General features: G+C 32.4%; 2 protein-coding genes across 4 annotated transcripts in view; one reads left to right on the top strand and one right to left on the bottom strand.

Moving 5' to 3' along the window:
- Positions 1-211: 211 nt before the first annotated feature.
- Gcn5 (Gcn5 acetyltransferase) overlaps positions 212-20482 on the bottom strand; it is a 60234-nt gene continuing 39963 nt past the window's right edge. For 2 of the 3 annotated variants that reach the window (XM_074120402.1, XM_074120401.1), the window contains exons 2-16: positions 13904-14060; positions 13635-13780; positions 13378-13515; positions 12248-12381; positions 11965-12156; positions 11525-11628; positions 10800-10913; positions 10597-10720; positions 9731-9896; positions 8674-8879; positions 7634-7854; positions 6828-6988; positions 6405-6629; positions 4487-4577; positions 212-3019 (exon numbers count right to left, since the gene is read on the bottom strand). In XM_074120402.1, coding sequence (XP_073976503.1) covers positions 2826-3019; positions 4487-4577; positions 6405-6629; positions 6828-6988; positions 7634-7854; positions 8674-8879; positions 9731-9896; positions 10597-10720; positions 10800-10913; positions 11525-11628; positions 11965-12156; positions 12248-12381; positions 13378-13515; positions 13635-13721 — 2157 coding nt within the window. In that variant the 5' untranslated portion in view covers positions 13722-13780; positions 13904-14060 and the 3' untranslated portion in view covers positions 212-2825. Of the gene's footprint in view, positions 3020-4486; positions 4578-6404; positions 6630-6827; positions 6989-7633; positions 7855-8673; positions 8880-9730; positions 9897-10596; positions 10721-10799; positions 10914-11524; positions 11629-11964; positions 12157-12247; positions 12382-13377; positions 13516-13634; positions 13781-13903; positions 14061-14816; positions 15124-20482 lie in introns of those variants that run through there. The other variant, XM_074120400.1, reaches the window with a different exon arrangement.
- Positions 15281-19559, top strand: LOC141450220 (zinc finger matrin-type protein 2). Its single transcript, XM_074120424.1, has 4 exons — positions 15281-15422; positions 16196-16416; positions 17554-17773; positions 18959-19559. The coding sequence occupies exons 1-4, from the start codon at positions 15408-15410 to the stop codon at positions 19106-19108; spliced, it is 606 nt and encodes a 201-aa protein (XP_073976525.1). The 5' UTR covers positions 15281-15407; the 3' UTR covers positions 19109-19559.

Here is a 20482-nt window from a genome sequence, read left to right as displayed (position 1 = left end):
TTTTTAATTTAATATTTACAATTTACAATAAATATAATAAATATACAATTTGATTTAAAATATGATTTGCAATATTGCTAAAAAAAATTAAATATAATGTTTTGGTTTTAATTTTAATTTAAAATATTTCTGAGATCAACTTTAAACTGTGGTTACATTTTACATAGTGGTATTTGTAGTCTTATCTTTCCTTGTAATTTAAAATCATTCGTTTATAAAAAGATTTTTTGTTTTAATATATGTTATTGTCAGCGAAGCAGTAGCTTCTGCCGATTTGAGCTGATCACTTGCAAATTGACTACAGAAAATAAATTGCAACGCTTAATGCTCAGAAGGTACTGAGTTGACCAAAAGTAGGTATACAGTTACAAACTTAATCAACTGGTTACATTTACACTTACTTATTACAACTACAATTATAAGTGACATCAACTGGTTACATTTACAATTATTCATTACAAGTACAATTATAAGTGACATAATGATGTAGAATTGTTAATCTAGATGAACTCATTCGCAGCTAACTGGCCACATTATGGACTTGTCAAACCATTATTTATCGAGACTCATCAGCATAATAACGAAAAAGAAGCTGGTTATGCCCTGTGCTCAATGATCGAAGATAAACGAACAGCGTTTGTACAAATTTGGGGGAAAAAAAAACATTATGAGCTCTATGACGATTGTGTCGCCCAATTTGTGAAGTTGAAAAGATAAATTAGGTTAGGTCATGTTCAAAGAATGGCGAGTGAGAGAGAGAGAGAGATGCTTAAGAGAATGCTGATCTACAGGTAGGAGGGCAAGAGAAAGATTGGAAGAACTTAGCTGGACCAAAGGTACACGTCTAACTGGAGAGGTTGGCTTTGGTAGAGATTTTAGATAAAGACAGAACTAGAGACGAGCAGAGAGGCCAAAAATGTATGAAATGATTTTAATTTGCCTAGCCCTTTAATAGGCATTACTGTGCGTAATTGACAGAAAGAAAGTCCTTGTTTGACGTTAATGTAAAATAAGGAAGTAGAAAGAATCTTCAACAGAAAAGACGAAGGTATGCACATGTACTCCACCCATGGTTCAAAGATCTGGAAGATGAATGCTCTAGTAAATGTCATCGAGATACAATCCTAGAAGAGAGTGCTTCAGAAAAATATCAAAGCAGATAAAACAAGAACTGACATATTAAGAAAAAGTGTTCAATGAAAGACCGTAGTGGTCTGCATAAAGTCTTCCTCGAATGCAATGGAGGAACATTGCTAACAGAGGAAATGAACAATAGAAGCTCGAGGTAGGAAGATTAGAGATTCCAACTCAAAGCTAAATAGAGACGACCACTGGGTTGATTCTTATTAGCAATATTGGAGAATCATCTTTACAGTCAATAGAACTACAATTGATGGTCTACAATGCTCGATAATGTCGTTCTTCTAATGCGCCATAACACGCATGTTTTTCTTCATTTTTTTACTTCTTTCTGATTTTCATCCATTGTCAGAGCTGACTTATTAATAGTTGTAGAATTTGACTTCCATTTATATAAAGCTTCTACGATATACACATTCTGTATGTATCATAGAAGATTTATAATAAAAAAAATAGTGTGTAAAAAGCGACGAGTGTTGGTTAGGGGTCACGAAGCGTAGATTTGTAAGTAAGAAATCACCGATTCGAATCCCACGATAGAAAAAAACTTAACAGTAAAATGTAAGCTACCGCCCCCGTCCACGGCCTCCCTCCTAATTGTAGTTTGACGTTAAGCCCCGTCTGAAAAAAAAAATTATTAAAAAAAGTGTCAAATTTAAGGGTCCTATATTTTTCTAAGAAAAAAAATATAAAAGGTTCGAATTCAAAAAAATAAGAACTGTACTTTAAAAGAGAAACGCGAATACTAACTGATAACAATAAATCAGTACGGAGATTTTGGTTTAAATCCTGTCTGCCGCACTGTCTCTGGCAAGACAACACTGTCCAGAAGCCGTAATGCACTGAGCAAGGCCCTCAGATGTTGACGTGCTTTAAATTATAACATGTAAAATTGAAAAAAAAGAAGAAAAATCTACATAATATATGCTGTCAGTTAATAATTGGCCATTAAAAATACTTACATATGAAAGCAATGTTGAGTAAATTTAAATATGAACAACCCTAATCACAGTTAGGTGTACAAAGCTACTATCGTAGCAATAACTTTAATATTCCCTATCACCAACAATTTTTCATGTTCAAAATTATTTACTATTGAAGAATATGGCTAACTTATAAAATATATTTTATAAATATAAAGAGGTTAAATATAACCTCTTCATCTCAGCGCAGAGTGTACTATTCACGCTATTTGAGCTGTAATCAAACTCGTACAACAGCTGATTAGTTAACCTTTAATGAAAGAAGAAAACCAGAAATAGATCAGAAATTTAGAAAAACGGAAATGGACGGATAAAATCAAGGACTAAATTGTTTGATTTTTCTAAACTGTGTTAATTTGTCTAAAAAAAAAAAAAAAGGGTTGATTTTAATCGTGATGTGATTTTTAAAATACATCATTGGATATTACGGAAACTAGGCAACAGCTACGAAAAATAAATATAAAGGTAAATAAACCGTACTTAAATGACTTAAAACGATAATAAAATCGATTAAAATTGATCAAGTCCCCCTCCCAAAAAAAGAGAAACCTTTTGTGACTTATTTACAACAAAACAAAAAATTCTCCCCAAAAAAATAAAATTATCTGAAATCAATAAATTTTTGTACATAATATATATTATATATGCACAGATAAGATTTTTAAAATGCCTTTTTCTCTCTCTATCACTCACTCCCTCTCATTATTTATCCCATAATCCTAATTCTCTCATCTTTACTTGGAAGTACCTATCTAATGTATTGGCACACATGTAATATTCCGTTTCTGGTGAATTATATATCCGACAGTTGTTGAATATTCGTTGCATATCTGCTATGAACAATCTTCTCGTTGTATAGTAGCCAGCTTTCAAACGATACGTCATGGTCTTCAAATCTGTAAAATAAACGTCTTGCGTTAACTGAATGCTATTACTGGAATACAGCTGAGTGAAATTAAACTTACTAAGGGTGCATTCCACTAAGCGCTCACAACGATCAAAATGTACCTTCTCACCGTTCCACTTGACGACCCCGGTCGTTGTGGTCGTGGCGAAAACGTCACTATTTTCGCTCGCGAAGCTCACAACACCCCATCTATAGAGCTGGGTCGAAGTGGCCGTTCAGAAATTTGGCGCAATTTTTAAAAGCAAAGATGGCTTCCGAAAAAATTATATCAGGTAAATGAAAGTGTTATCTCAAGTAAATAATAGAATGTGTTTCTCGAAAGTCTATTTAAAAAAATAAAATGAAAAATTACTTATCCCTTTACATACTAAATCACTGAATAACGACCAATTACACTTCGATAGTTAATAATACGTGGCTTAAGTTTTCGCTTTTCACTATTGCGATTTTGTAAAATTGCATTCCACTTTTCATCGTAACTAGATGAAGAACTTTCTAAAGCATTATTACGTTGCATTAATAAATATCCTACTGTTGCCACAAAAGACATTTTAATTTTATTTAAACGTAAATTTCATAAATACTTCACGAAAATGTAATATAAAAATTGAATTATATATATTTTTTTAATATAACTCAACTTTATCAATAATTCATAAAGTTTATTTATAACTGCATATAAACGGGGTTAAAATTAAAAAACAACCTCTTCAAGCTTCTGACTTATTTTCGAGGTCGCCATTTGTAATGTTTACATGAACGGTTAAAACGCCTCATAGTCCATTCCACTTGGGTTTTCCATTGTAACGCTCGCCAGCAAGTGGAACGGGCAAAACCGCGCGGTCGTGAGCGCTTAGTGGAACGCACCCTAAGAAGAAGGAAGGGAGAAGATCTAATCGATTGAATGTTATTTGTAAAAACAGAATGATTGACGGTGAATTTCATCATTAGTATCGACACTTAAGATCGATTGAGAATAAATCATGTCAGAATAAATCCATCGCTACACAGTGGAAAACTTTCTAACATATGCCGAAGAGAGATTTTTTTATTTGTAATCGAATAGTGTGAGGTAGCCATTACGAGAAAGGAACGAATAAAGCCCGAGTGCAAATCTCCAAAACCAAACCAGATGAATAGGAAGAACAGAAGAGAATTCGTGAGATGCAAACTGGACAAAATCCAAAGAGATTATTGATAGTAGGAAATAAAAAGATTTCTGTCTAGCAGTATGAAATATAAAATCATGTAAACCCAACTTGGATACTCTGCGCAGCCATCTAGATAATAAAACACCAGGGAAAAAACTATTTCTGCCATTTTTATTTTTTAATAATGACGAAGGGCGTCTATTCATTCAAAAAAACATACATGTTTACACCAATTTTCACGAACTTTTCCCTTGCTTCAGGGGGGAAAAAAGGAGCTGTTTGAAAAGAAAGAAAGAAGTACTAACCCATAGGATATTTAATGTGGTCATAATAATCAGTGACGGCCGCCTTGTCCACGGGTTCCTGGAATGGCCAGGCTAGTTCGTGGTTCTTAATCTGTTTAATAGGTAGAAATAGAAAAAAATAATTAATACGTTTTTTTAAAAAAAACTTACATTTTAATTATAAACAGAAAATAATTAAATAAAATTCTACGTATTTTTTAAAGCTTTTTGTTTTTATTGAATAGAATGTTCCTTATTACACCCATTTTCAAAATTGATTTAGTTCTTTAACTAATTAATAATTAAACACAATTAATAATTTAATGAGTGCCTCGAGTTTTTCTTTACTCTGGATATATTAGTTAATATTTTGTGAATAATGCTTAAGTTTTATTATATTAATAGATAACGTAATAAATTGATTAATTACATTTACATACAAATGTATTATTTATCGTTAACGATGACTGATTCATCCAAGAGGAAGGAAGAGCATTGCCAGAAGGAAGAAGAACTAAGTCATCTTCAGGGCTATGAAACATATTTTAATTAATAATTATTTACACCATATTTCTATGTATTTATCATATTATTTAATTAATTTTTTAACAAATTAATAATTTACATTTGTTACTGTAAAATATGTTCCGCAGTCCTGAAGATGATCTAGCTTCTAGATCGAAAGCTTGGCTAAAATGAAAAATAATGACTGAAATTGGCAATATGCTTTCTTCCTTCGATATAAACGTCTTTTTGTTTAATTATTAAGGGACATTCCATGTCAATTCAACACAGGGTCTGAACCTCACGATCTCGGATTTTCTAGAAATTTGGCACATGTGTACTACTGGTATAGACTTGGAAAAATATGAAATTTTACTGAGATATGTCAACTGGTTTATGAGTTACAGGGCTGTAAAGTTGCCATAAATGGGCTGAAAAATAGGGAACACCCGGTTGTTTGAGTTATTCTAGAAACTTTTCTAATTGAGCTACAGACTTCGGATTGGTGTCATTTTATAGCATATATAATGCTCTTTCCTGTGATATGCGACACTATGTGGGTTAGGATAAATAAATGTTTTAAATTTAAATTTTTTAAAAAGTACATATTTTAAAATTAATTCCATGAATAGCTAGTAGTGTTATGAATCACTAGGCAAAATATTAATTTGGGATGATAATGGCTTCATTGTCAAAAAAATTAAAGACTTACGCTCCAATCCGATTAATTCAACTCTGAATTCATGTTAATACTATAATACCAATATTGACGAATAATAATTCCACTAATAAGTAAAAGTAAAACATACTGTTAAGTAATATGATCTCTTTATTATTTTAAGCTTGAAAAGGCTTCATTTGTTTTGCTTGCATCACTTTCTAGTAGGACATACGTAAGTTCTTGCAGTCGGAGTCACAGGATCAACTTTTATCAAAACATCCACCACTGAGACCCAAAGAATATCAGCATTTCTTGGATACCAGAATGATTTAGAGGGTCCAGCTGGATGAAGATTTCATATTTTTCCAAGTCTATACCAATAGTACACATGTGCCAAATTTCAAGAAAATCCGAGATGGTGAGGTCAAAAATGGTCTTTTTTTGTGTTGATTTGACATGGAATGACTCTTAAATAAATAAATGATATTTATATGAAAAATAATGTAATTAAAGTAGAATATTAGATGTTTGTTTAAATTCTTTTGTTTCATTCATTTCTGATACATAGAAGCAGTTACACGGCAGTGGCTCTGTAGAGCACAATATCTCGTTTGTTTGTAATATGTGACAATGCTGGTTCCAGGAATAACACCTGGGTTGAGCATTGCGGTGGGAAAAAAAAGAGACTAACGATGCCAGTTTCTTGTTCGTGTTATAACAAACAGAATAACAATTTTCAATTCTGATGGATGTTTGTAAATGGTAAATACTTACTGCATTTATGACATTTCTGAGCGCTTTGTGAAGACTATCTGGATCGGCGCATTCCACCTGTAATCTGCTGACACGGGTATTTCGGACGGCCGGTCTCCAACCTGTTTCCCTTATGCCTGGTATAGCTTCAACGGGTATGCAACGTACACCTTCTTTGAAACATGTCAGTCCAGGATGGACCTTCTCAACTTCATCTTTTTTCTGATCAATGAGTCGTTTCAGCACCTTTGAATATAGTTAACGTTTGTTGCACACTATTAAATTTGGAACAAGATATTTTTTTATATCTTTCAACTATAATTAGAACATTTCTCAACAAAATATTAACGAAACGATAAATTCATGTGAGATATGCTCTCTAAACAGGAGCAACATTAAAAAACTTAAACGATTAAATCACCAAATTTAAATTAATTTACATACCTCTTTCTGTTTCCTAATAACTGACGACAGTTCTGTATATACAATTCTAGGATTAAGCTGGCAATGCATTAAAGTAGCACCATCATAATCTTTTATAAAACCTTGGTATACAGAACTGTCCAAACATATATCCTTACTGAATCCCTGTTTCCGGAAATATCCTTAAAGAAAATTATATTATTAAAAAAACAAATCGAACTATCAAATTCAATAAAAAGGAAAAAAAAACATACAGGGAATATAGATTGTACGTGTTCGATGTAACCTCCCTAACATGTACCTCTCCACGAGTGTTAGTATCGATAGATCGCATTCGCACATTCTGGATCTAACTTAACTTCAAAACAAATATGCCTTTTCTGAATATAAAAGAAATTAAAAAATAAATTTTAATACCCAGAAGTACTTGGATGATTCACATATTCGTGTAAAGAAAATAGGTTTCGAATTGCGAATTATATATTTTTTTTTAGCAGATAATTCAACTATTAACAACAAAAGATACTGAAACAGTAATTATTAGTTATATTAGTACGACAATTTTAATTATAATGAGAAAGGAAACAAAAAAATTATATGCATTCTTGAAATAACAAAAATATATAAGGAAATATGAGGACGGGACGTAAAATTTAATTTGTTTTAATTGGTTAATCGATATTTGTAAAGTGTACTTATAAGACGAAATCTTCTATGATTGTGAGGTGTACTGTTTAGATAGGTATTCGCTAGAAGGTTACAGTATGTTCATAGAAACTACAATTATCCAATACTTAAACTTTTTTTTTATATTAGCAAGTTGTTACCTATGGCAAATTCATCAGCAAAAGTAAGTAAATGATGAATTCCAACGCGCATATGATATTCCTTCAGATGATTCATCAAATGAGTTCCGTAACCTTTCAGTTGTTCGTTGGACGATACAGCACAGAACACTACCTCTGAGAAACCTTGCGAAACAAACGGTCGGAAGCAAATTCCTCCAATTGGTTTCTGTTCTTTTATTAATGCCAGAGTTTTGTGCTTGCTGAAATCACATATGTATTATAGCATTGAATTTATTAAATAATAAAAAATGGACGGAACTAGATACAGACAAAAAAATAACAAAAACTGTCCAAGAGCGATTGGTGTACGGTCAAGATGGCATTGCTAAACCTGCACAAAAAGCTGCTTATAGTCTCATTAACAATATTCATAATCCTACTTATAGTGATTACTGGAGGCATGGAACTTGACATGGGCAAGTTAGGCCCACCAAAAACCGAAAAGAGAAGGCAACTGACAATCTGAAAAGCTTTTGAGCATCAAGGAACCTTTTTTTTTTTTTGAAAAATCATTACATTATTAACTTCGAAAAGGTGCCGTCTGTAGCCATCGGCCAGTTTAAAAGTTATGGTAACCAATCATAATAGGAAATCATAACGGGAATAATCCCCTGATACTCCAGAACTGTGAGGAGAGTTCCTGTGGTTCCAGGGCGTCCCTGCTGAAGTAGTGAGGGACTCCAATTCAAAGAACACACTGATACATCTAAAAAGGTCGTGGGGTCTAGTTTATGTGTTGCAGGGATATCAAGAATTTCAAAGCCCAAAAGCCATCAGACTTGTCTGCTTAGATTAGGGTGGGTATCTCTTTTTATTATTATTATTTATTTATGACTGCCTCAGCCATTATCGCCATTTCTCTCTTATGTGCGTTTTATTTAAACGGTACAATCGATATGTTTCATTTTACAAACACTTGATCCACAACATTTAACGATGCTCGAAATAGTTCAAAAGATTCTAAAAATAAGATTCTGCACCGACAAAAAAATTCGAACTAGCTATTTTTAAATACTTACGGATCAAAGACAAGTCGAGAGATATATCCAAGAGGCATTCTGGGTAGTTGATGTGAGAACACACCCTGTAGGCCGATTAACCAAGGAATAAACTGTCGGTCTACTTGTCTGTCCAGACAGTTGTATACAAGAGCAACTCTTATTAGACCTGATTCTTCTTCTCCTTTGGCGACTATATCTGGAGGGATGCATTCTTTAAATACACTCTGGAAAATGAAATTTCTATTAGTTCTTTAATTTTTAATAAAGACTAGTCATAAATTCTTTTTATCAAATTCAAACAAAAACTAAGTCCCTTTAAATTTTATTACTATTATACACAACGATTCTTTAATAACAAACCACATTTCACCAGAACGTTTTAAACATATGATCAGCTTCCATATTTAGAAATTACAATGTTTGTATACTAAACAAGAAAACGTTATTCCGCCAAAAATAACATTAAAAAAATGTCGTACATGTTTTCTAAATTTTTTTAGATTATCCTTTGTTTTAATAGTACAGATCTATTTTTTTAATTGCCAAAAATGTTTTTACAAATTTTGGTGTTTTCCTTAGATTTTTCTTAACTTTTCCAAGTCAGAAAATATTAAGATTATACTTAACTATCCTGTAAGAACTCTTACTTATTTATCATTAAAGAACTAGTTAGCCTGAATTCAGGTTTAATAAACAATTTCTTTCATAATTAGTAATGCCTATTTTCCCAAACAGGCTTTACGTCTAACTACGAAATGGTGGTCTTGGACGGAGGCGACTATCAAAAATACGTTTACTATTAAGCTCTCAAATTAACTAATATACATATAATCCAAGGTGTAGCCCGGGAAGCGAATCCAGCACCCCAATGGTCTCGTCTCTAACCGCTCAGCTGCCGTGGTACCCAAAAGTAAGGATTATAATCTATAATCTGAAATATGTCGTGGGGAAAAGTTTTTTCCAACACCTTACCATATACTGCGCTTCATACTCTTCTTATAATAGGCAAAAGATATCAAATAATTAGGAAAATTTCAAACTTAAAAAATATAACTAAATAATCTAACAGACTAACATTTGGTCCACCTGGGCTGTCTTCATTGATTTCACGAACTATCTGTTTAACCACAGCGTCTGGCACATCGTCAAGATCTTCGGCTGTCAATCCAATTTTTCTTCGTTTTACATCCGAGCCAACAGTAAATCCACCACGTGGAGATTCTGCTTTTTTACTATCTGGGCTATTAAAAAGGAAAGTATAGAAATTACTAAGTAATAAGTTTTGAAGTAAAGGAACACAAGGATGTAGGAGACCTTCTATCAAAGCATTAAATCCAATATCTGCCTAGAGTGGGCTGTACATGGCATAACAGATAACCCTAGTGGAACTATAAGCAAATTAAGCCTAAGCGAATGATTTAGAGATTCTTGGAGTCCAAAAATTGAGCTAATTTGGGGAACTTTTCAAGAGCTGGAAGAAGCCATGAGATCCTGGACTCAGAAATAGAATATATGCACACATCAAGAACCAAAAACCAGAAGAAGGTTGGATTTAATATGGATCTCGAAAAGCTTTCCAGATTTAAGGATCTCTAGGTTCTTTGGTGGCCGATCATAAAGTTGTAATCTAAATGAAGGTTATGTGGTTCGAAAAAATCTATCGCGTGAAATAAAAATGGCTTTTCCTTTTATTGTCTGAGAACTTTTAATACTTTTTTCCTTAATGCCACAACTTCTCTACCCATTTAAATTTACAGGTATTAGTTTACACTTATATTTACTCATATACTTAACATTTTAAAAGTTTCTACCCCTCAAAATAATATTACCTGACTTGTTAGCCAGTTAAACTGCCTGGCTCTACAGAGAAGATGACTATAGAATTAAAGTCTATTTAAATACAACATCTTCATAATAAAAGTACCACGCAATACAACTTACCTATCGCTAGCAGGCCTCTTCGTGCCCAAACCAGGTGATGCTACCGGCATCAAAGTAGGAGCAGGTGAATCAGGTTTTTCAGTTTTAATTTTCACCGTAACATTGGACGTATTACTAGCAGCACCTAAAAAAAAAAATAGCGAAATTAGAAGTAGCTGAATATGGTTGAAACTTTAAAAGCTTAAAATAGTAACTCATCTTACCTGACTTTGGTGAGACGGGTGTTTTTTCAGAAGAACTAGTCGCGGAAGCGGTTGCAGTTGTAGAAGCAGCTGCAGCCGCCGCCGCAGCAGCAGCTTGTTCCGCAGCTTTCCTTCCTGTTATGGGGGAAGAAATCAATGTAATTACACCTTTAAAACACTCAGTAAAGATATTTCAAAAAGAAGAAGGGAAGGGATTAGCTCTATGGTTAGCGCATCCTGGATTCCAACGCGGAGATCCCAGGTTCGAACCTAGCTGCTGGTTTCTCATTAGATTTTGTCTTGCTAGAAGCTTTTTACAGCTCACATAGCCCGGTGATACGCAGTATTGCCTGTAACTTTGAGAACACTGTCCGGAGACAGACAGTAGGTACACTGAAAAGAAAAGCTCCAGGCGCCAATGACCTCAGAAGCACTTTAAATTGAGCCGTTTATTTTGAAAGTGGCATAAGTCACTTTGTTTTTAAGTCGAGATATTTAAGGGTTTGCGTTTTAACACGTTTAAAAATATGGATGCTAACTTTCGAGAAGATTTACTTGTATTTGTTATCTCATGATACTGATATTTCAAATTGCAAATTTTTTAAAAATGAAAAGATTCCGTTCAATTGTATTTAGGTTGCCATTAACTCGATTTTTTTTAAAAAGTGACTTATGCCACTTTTAAAATAAACGGCTCAATTAAAAAAAATTAAATAAGATAAAAATCTAACAATAATAAGACTAACTTTCCAAAGTGGCCTGCAGATGTGCCGGAGGTAAATGTTTGAATTCAGGATCCCAGATGGGTGAATTAGCACCATAGATTTCCTCTTCAATCAGATTTAAGAATCTGAGAACAATAAAATGAATTAATATCATTATATAGGGGCACCAGACTGAATTGGAAAAAATAGTCATATAAATCATTTTTCACTGTTTCCTAGCTCAATTTTTACAGTCCTAACATCAGCCGTTTGCCAATCATCTAGACTACAGTCACCGAATACAAATACATTATTATCCTTTAATATTTGATAGAATTTAAGGCCTCAGCAGCTGCATAATCTTAATTGTCCTTGGTTACTAAACCTACTAAGGATCCACCATGTTTCGCATCATACTCGTATTCTGTACTAAAGCAATCCTTAATTATTTGTTCGTTTGTTTTGAAAAAAAAAATAATAACCTTGGAAAATGTGTTAGAACAAGGATCCTCTTGTCGGCTGGCATTCTATCTTTTTCCATATGACATTTGTCTACTAACTGTTTTTTCACAGATTTAAATACCGCTCTCAACATTGTCTTACCAAAAACTGTAGTAGTCTCATAGTGTCGTAAAGAATCACAGAAAGCAGGTACATGACAGAATACTAGCCACCTAACAGAGAATGGAAAAGAAAAAAATTAATGTTAAAAGTAAAAATTCTTACAAATATTAAAAAGAAACCAATGCAAAATAACTATCTAACCTTGTATAGTTCACTTTATACGCTGATGCTTCATCTTCAGAAGCTGTTTGCAGGCGTGCCGACGGTGTCTCGAAATTCCAATGATTTAACGAGTGCAGAAACATTTTTGCTAAATCGTACATGGCTTGCCAATCCTAGAGAATAAAAAAAAAAATACTGATGGGTACACTCTACATGACTACAGCAGTAAACGTAATTCTTTGAATCTTAGAATTTGACTTAAAAAAATAGTTGGCTTCAATAGTGTTCATCTTCATTATACTTAAAAGATAACGTTGAAGGGAGCATGACGTCAGCACTCCCGCAGAGTCCCTCTAAAATCCCTAGTCTCCGAAAAATAAAATTAAACTAAAGTTATCTTATAACTAGAACTCGCTTTTGTTAGTCGTCAGTGAGGAGGAAAACTCTGCGTTCTCCAAAGCTCCTTTTGGGCCGATCTTAACACATGTTATATTTAACTTTAAATTAAACTCTTTGGCGGCAGACAGACAATTACTGAAAGCTCGAAGAAACTATACCTTCACTCTTGCGGTGAAGCTAACATTTTTCCTAATCCTAGTTTCACCAACTCATTGGATACAATTATAGAACAGAGTTTAACTTTACCTTTCCCTATGAAATCCATAATTGGATAAATTGCAAGGAAAAAAAACACTAAGGCAGCATTTTGTGAAGATATTTCTCATGAAAATAAAAATGGAAAATAGCACGAATGCTTTCCTTCTTCGCCAAAGAAAGTTAAAAAACAAACGAACAAAAACACATCCAACAGATTTAAGAAATAACGCTAAACATGTAGTTGCTAAATAATGAGCACAATGAGGGCAATCAGGATTTTGAATGTTTCTTATTTCTAACGCCAAGATAACCACTTTTATAAGTAAACTCGGACAGTATAAAATAAATGAATTAGGAAAGCTCTTGTTTTTCAATCAGCACTCCAGTATATTTCTTATGCTAAGTCAATTCCTCCAAATTCATTCAAACCCAAATCTTGCGACAAAGAGAGACTAGTTCTATCAAAATTTACAAAATCTACTATATATTCATTTTGAATGGGTGCTCATACATCTACTTCAACTACAAGATTAAATTTTCTAAAATATTTAATATCAACCCTAAAATCTTACCTTCTGAGTTAGATGACTGAACTTGTAAAGTACAAAGTTCATTACACCTTTAGCAATGCTGGGTAGCTCAAAAGGAGGCTGCCCAAGTGGTCCTTCAATAGATGGTTTCCTCATCTCCACAATACATCTTCGTAATAACTGTTTCATTTTTGAAAGAGAAGAAGTGTATTAATAGAATCTGATAAGAAGTTGCATAACAGTATCTATCAACCTCATAAATTTGTATACAGAAAATATCTGCAAATCGTTTTATATACCTTAAACAAATAATAATACACGCTTTTATTATCTGAATCACTTTCTCTGTGCATACTCATAAAGATGTTTTCAACGTCCACTACCATGCCTAGCAGTCGATTAATTTCTTCCTCAGGTAGTACACTTAGATGAGATGTATGCTGAGCTGGAAAAGCCAAACCACAAAAAGTCATTATAGAAAGCTTTTAATGAACAGGAAAAAGAAAAGAAATCTATTAAAACATAATGGAATTCATTATTTTCTAAAGTTATTCAATAAACTACTTACAGAGTAAATGTGTACAATTATGGCAAGGATCTGAAGCTGTAGCTAGTGTTGTAGAAACTTTCTGGGTAGGAGCTTTCCAACCGTTACAATTACATTCTTGACATGAAGAGTAAATGGCTAACTTTGAAAGCTTTCTATCTCTGGACCAACCGCAAACCTGGACATAATATTTGATAGGAGATGAGGGTTAAATAAATGATTTCGTAGGGGGGTCTCCAGATCCCTGCGGGTATCCTAGGCTCTGTAGTTGATAGGTGCAACTACATAGGTTTAATGTACCCCGACTCTAACTCACTTTGAAGAGCTCATTAATTTTTGAGGATGTCGGATGCAAAGTTGGATGTGTTATCTGTTCACTCTTCGAAGCATAATCTCTTATGTCAGAGAGTTTATGATAAAGAGTACTTTCCTGCCAGAACAGTACGGGCGATAGCCTAATGAGATATCATTGTGCAGATAGAATTCAGATGTGGTAACTCGTATATGAAATAAAAATGAAAATAAGGTAACTCAAAATGCACCACTTCATCAAAGTCTCACGCAGAACATTATCTTTTAGGTAAAACCTTTCCTTCAAGGCACAGGAAGAGAGACTGGTCTCTTTATCTGATTTAACAAGCACTTGATGTTTGCTAAAATGACGATTCTAGGAGAGAGTAGCCCTAAAGCAGCCAGGAATCTTTCCAATGGCATGCTATTTTCCTCTCTTAAACCCTTACAAGGTGTCTAGAGCTTGTTCGGGATCAGCTTATACTCCTTCTCTTGAAACAGTTAGGTCAACAGATTATAAACTAACACATATTGAAAATGGAAAGTCACGTAATCAGTATAAATTTACAAAGTAGAAACGATTTATTTACATAACATTTCGTTCAATTAAATGAAAAATATATATATATATTTTTGTTCTTGCCTGAGCTTTTTTTTGCTGTATCCTTTGAAGATCACTAGGCATTGACGCTTCAGACTTAGGGTTTTGTTCCGTTTTCACTTTATCAGCACTAGATCCAGCACTATCACTCATTTTAATAATAATAATTGAAAAATCTTGCAGAAAAAAGAAGACTGACTATGTTTATGCTTCCAAACAAATTACATTTTCCAAAAAGAAAATAAATTTTGTAAGAAACCCATAGTAAATATTACTGACTAACTGTTTTCTTGTAGTTGTTTTTCAAACTGGGTTAACTTTTCATAAAATATACTACGCATACTCAATACTTTTTTCCATTAGATAACCACAACTGAAGGCGTACAAGAAGTAGGCTTTAGATTTGATACATTTGTAACAATGAATTTATTATTTGACTGCTAATATTATTTAAAGTAGAAGGTTTTTTATAGTTGACAGCAATTAAAAAAATAAATATAGTAAGAAACTTTAAAAATATGTAATTTGTTTAATAAATAAACACGTTTTAAAAGGCAGTGGACTTAGTTTAGGGTTGTTTGTTTGGCTTGACTTGTACGTAAAACTGAAGGTTTCACATACAGTGAAATTAATATGTCATCAACGAGTGTAAGTACATTTTTTATTCAAGAGCTTAACATTTGAAAAATAAGCTTCGCGATTCTAAGCATGGTTACACCTGCGATACTAAATAATTTTCTAACCTGTTGTTTTAAGACGTGCATTTTAGTGAGAAGTTCTGTTGGAGTTAGACAAAAAGTCTTGATTGCTAAATTTAAGTTAAATGTTATTCTAAGTATACTTAGATTTTCATCTAAAATGAACTCCTGGGCAAAAGTATCATATAATTGGAAAATGTCATTTAAAGAAGAAGAGGAATGATGCTCCAGAGCCTTCTTTTTAAAAACTTTTTTTTTAATTAAAAATATCTTAAAATTTTATTATTTTTTAAGTTGTAACATAATTTGGACAGTCATCAGTAGTAAGAATAAAAATAAAAACTGCAATAATGAAAATACAATAAATAAACGGAAGAAAAAAAATTATTTAAATGTACGTCAAAACAAATTAAAACTGAAGTGTTGAATCATTTCAGTTATTCTCTTCAGTTAAACTCTTCTTTCAGCTCTAGATTTTGGCTTCAATTGATTGATTAAAAAAGAACTTAATTTGGCAAATCTTTGCTAAGTGATCTTGAGTTCCTGGCGAGTCATCGGGCTATTTCTCAAACTCAGTACCTTTATTTCAAATCTTGTAAAAAACATTTGTAGAAAAAAGATAAATTCCTATGGGAAAAGTCACAATATAACCAATATTTACCGTAAAACTTACTGTTCAACCCAATATCTCTATCTTTCTTTCAATTTTTTTTTATTTCACAGAAAGTGAGTGATCACCGAAGAAAATGGGATGCAGAAGAGTACGAACGAATGGCAACCGAAAGGTTGCAACAGGAATTGGAAGCACAAGAAAGAGCTGGTCAGAAACTTCCGGCCATCAAAAGGGACTATCTAAGGCAACGAGATTATAAAGTTGATTTGGATTCAAAATTGGGCAAAAGTGTGGTTATAACTAAGAATACGCCTAGCTCACAAACTGGTGGGTGAGTATAGTTAAAGGATTATTTATTAATTATGCATAAATCCATAAAACTGTCTGTAATCTTCTTAAATTAATCATCCACCATTATAACATCCTCTTTGCAATTGAGATGATTTGGTCTTCTTTTAGTCCATCTTTAGTGTTCAAAGTAAGAACATTACGCTCGTTACAGACATGTACATGTTATTAATAGAGAAACCTTACTAATTATAATTGTTAAAACAGAAGAATTATTCTGTTTTAAATAAAAAAGTTTTTGGGCTTTACGTTTCGAATACCTATGGTGCCCTTCATCTTAAGCTTCCTGGAAATTGGAACGTTGTGAACGTCATAATGTTTTTAATAATGTACTTCTGGCCATTACCAAACATCCTTCCTATTTTAAATTAAGGCATGACAAATTATGAACCAGATGTTGTGTTATTATTTAAAATTGCATTCATGGAGTACCGTTTTCCATTCTTGATGGTACAACTATTCTCCAGCAAAGCTGGGTGGGAAAATTTTTAGAGTTCTTGAAAATTTATTAAATAGATAAATTTTGTTTATGCATATATTCCAATAATATTAAACAAATAAAACTGTTTTACTGTAGTTTCTTAGACTATATAACTTAATTCTCTACTCATACATTACACTACATTTTTTAATGGAAAAGAGTGTGGATTCTAATGGTATTTACTACATATATTTGAAGGATGGTCGAAAACAACTGTAGATTATTATTACAATTGCAACTACTGAAACCTTTTTCTGAAATCGCCACATCTATTTGATATCTGCGTTGTTGCAAAAATAGCACTTATAAACACAGGGATATGCACTTTATTTTTAAAGAAATTAGGGAAATATAACTTGCATAGGGAAAGAGGGAATTTGTCGTATTGTTTTTTTTTTAACATTTCGCTAATTCATGATGTTATGGATGATGATAACAATTTCACTAAATATGCATAAATAAGTTCTACAGAGACCTGAAGTGCTGGCCGACTTTTACTGGGTTTGGGTTTAACAAGTGCAGATCGAAAATTAATGCCTACACACTTAATAGCCTTTATTGTCTACAAGTTAATTAATACCTGGAATTAATTGTGTTTATAAGTTTTTGATAATAGATTTGGTTGTGATTATTGTTCAGGTATTACTGCAATGTTTGTGACTGCATAGTAAAGGATTCAATTAACTTTCTGGACCATATTAATGGCAAAAAACATCAAAGAAATCTGGGCATGTCTATGAGAGTTGAACGATCCTCGTTGGACCAGGTGAAAAGAAGATTTGAAATGAATAAAAAGAGATTGGAAGAGAGAAAAAGGGATTATGACTTAGAGCAAAGGATGAAAGAGATACAAGAAGAGGTAATGAGTTTGTTTTACTCACTTTTGAATCCGGTTAAAGGAAGAATTGCGATGTTTTCTAATCGATATATTTTTTGCCGATTTGCCGGCAATTCAAGTAGAAAGTATTGCAAAAACTGTCGAAATTGTGTTTAAACTGGAAATATCTATATAATATATGATATGTATATTATACATAATATATACATGTTTTGTAGGTTATGATACGCTCTGAATTCGAAAAAAGTAGAATTTAGCGCATAGTGTGTGTTAACTAAAAAGAAACTTGATATTTTGATTTGATTAAATTTCCCTACCTGTTACGATATTAGGTTTACGGCAAAATCCACCAATCGAAATTGTGAATTAAAGAAAGGATTTCTAAATTTTACGCGATTTCCTTAAAAATTTAATGTTTCTATTTTTTTATTTTTTAAACTTCTTGTGTTGTTGATCTTTCATTTTTATTTGAATTTTTCCCCAAAACATTGATTTTTTTTTTTTACCTAAATCAATCACTTAGATCAGCGGTTCCCAACCTGGGGTACGCGAAAGATTGTTTAGGGGTACGCAAAAAAAAAAGAAGAAGTTATTATGGCGGAAGATATAAAAATTATACAGATATATTATTAATGAGAAAAAAAAAAATACAATAAATGATTCCTACAACTTAATTACAAAATTTTTATAATAAAACTGAATAATATATAAATTGACAAGAATTAAATACTCATTCGATACTGCAGTATTTTTTCGATACCAGTATAATATCGAATGATTCGATATACCGATATTCACATTGTTTGGCTGTTAATTTAATGTTACAATACGTAAAATCAAGAATACGATTATTTATTTTTTTTATTTATATATTATACATGTGTTATATATGTTTTTTACTAAAAAACAATCAGGTAAAGGGGTACACTAATGAAAAAAGATTTGGAACCGCTGACTTAGATTTAAAGAATTGTTATTTTTAAAGCTTTTTGCGGAGGGGGTGATCTGTGAGTTTGGTTGAAGATTTAAAGAGAAAGGATGTGTTCGCAAGAGCAAAAGCCATAAATTGTAAAGAGTAACTAATATTAAAAATCCCCTTAGTAATATTATACCTCGTTTTAAGAAATATTGAAAAATTAGATAAAAGTAATATTTGCAGTAAGTGAAAGTCACTTTTAAGTATTTTCATCTGATGTTTTGCTACAGGAAGACAAACTGAAAGAATACAGAAGAGAGAAAAAGAAAGAAAAGAAGAGGAAGTTAGAAGAAGCGGAAGAAGAACCACGGAAAGGTACCACCGAATTAGCGTCCATAATGGGATTTTCAGGCTTTGGCGGATCGAAAAAGTCGAAATAAAATTTTATATCAGCTACTATTTTTTTTTTCCAACTATATAAATAATGATTCTTTGTTGCCGACTGTAAATTATTAAAAGAAATTTTTGTTTTCTTTTTTTTTAGTTTCTTATTAGTTGATATTGAAATATATTTATTGAAAAGATGAATCTAAATATCAAAAATAATTCTGTTAAGTGAATTATTGTTTTTCTATTATAAAACAAAATGACAGTCGTGAGCAGTAGGTCTTTAGTAATTAATGATCGAACAGATTATGCTAAAATTGAAGAATGAATATTTAAACTGATGTAGATGCTAAAAGAACTTAAATCTTGTAAATATTTGTGGAATTTCAATTAAATAATGCCTTGTAAATACAAAATAACTGTGTAGAACATTATATTAATATTGTATTTTATATAAATATGCATTGTACATGTTAAATATAATACACTGCCATTATAATTGTTGTTGCTGTGAAATGAATCTTCCTTTGATTTCTCGAACTGGGACAACATTTTTTGGAAAATGTAAGGTAAAATTTAATGGAAAAATACCGAATTGGCTTCCAGTTCGACTAGATTTCTACTTGTTTTGTCTCTATTACCAGTTTTTAGGCTACGGCTAAAGTACACATATAGGGTAACCTTCTTTTGGAAAATATTATGTAAAATATAACGGAAAAGTACTGAATTGTCTTACAAATTGTCTAGAATTCTATTTTATGAATTGTGTTTTTTGATTTTTACTGATCAGCTTGGAATTATATTGAACTTTTTTTAGGCATATCACTAGCGTGAATTTTAACATGCATTATTTTAACTAAGGACAAGGATTCAGTACTAGTCAGTTCACAGTTCTGTTTCAGCGTAATGAAGCTTTTATTGTTGATTCGGCCAATCTACTAATTATAATTATTCATTATTATGAATTTCTCAGCAACGGATGTAGTTGTGCCTGGATGCTGGAGGCTGAAAAAGTATTCTATAACTTCTATTTGATCAGTTTTGCATATATATTAGGTACTTTTTGATTTTTATTAATAACCAGGACAAAGTGATACACTTGACGGTAGCTGCTGGGACAGTACCTCCAAAAAGCGACATGGTAAGCCTATGTATGGTAAGAAAACGAATGTTTCTAACAGATTATTACGGTTCTCCAGTTACAGACAGCACTGGTCCGAAGAAAGAAGCTCCTAGGAAGAGAAGATCTGAAGGCCGGCTGCTGGAATCAAACCTGAGAATTTTATAGAGGATCTAATTTTTTTCTTGTTTAGATTGTAGCGGAATCAATTAGAATCATAAGGACTTGTTCAAGGGTATCTTCTCTTCTTTCCCGTTTTCTAGGAGAACCACTTTCCTTCCCTCTCCCCTATTCCCCATTCTCATTG

Source organism: Rhodnius prolixus, unplaced genomic scaffold, assembly GCF_049639745.1.
Source record: "Rhodnius prolixus isolate KJV_2025 unplaced genomic scaffold, Rpr scaffold_2, whole genome shotgun sequence".
NCBI classification, from domain to species: Eukaryota; Metazoa; Arthropoda; class Insecta; order Hemiptera; family Reduviidae; genus Rhodnius; species Rhodnius prolixus.
This window is presented reverse-complemented; position numbering and strand designations above follow the sequence as displayed.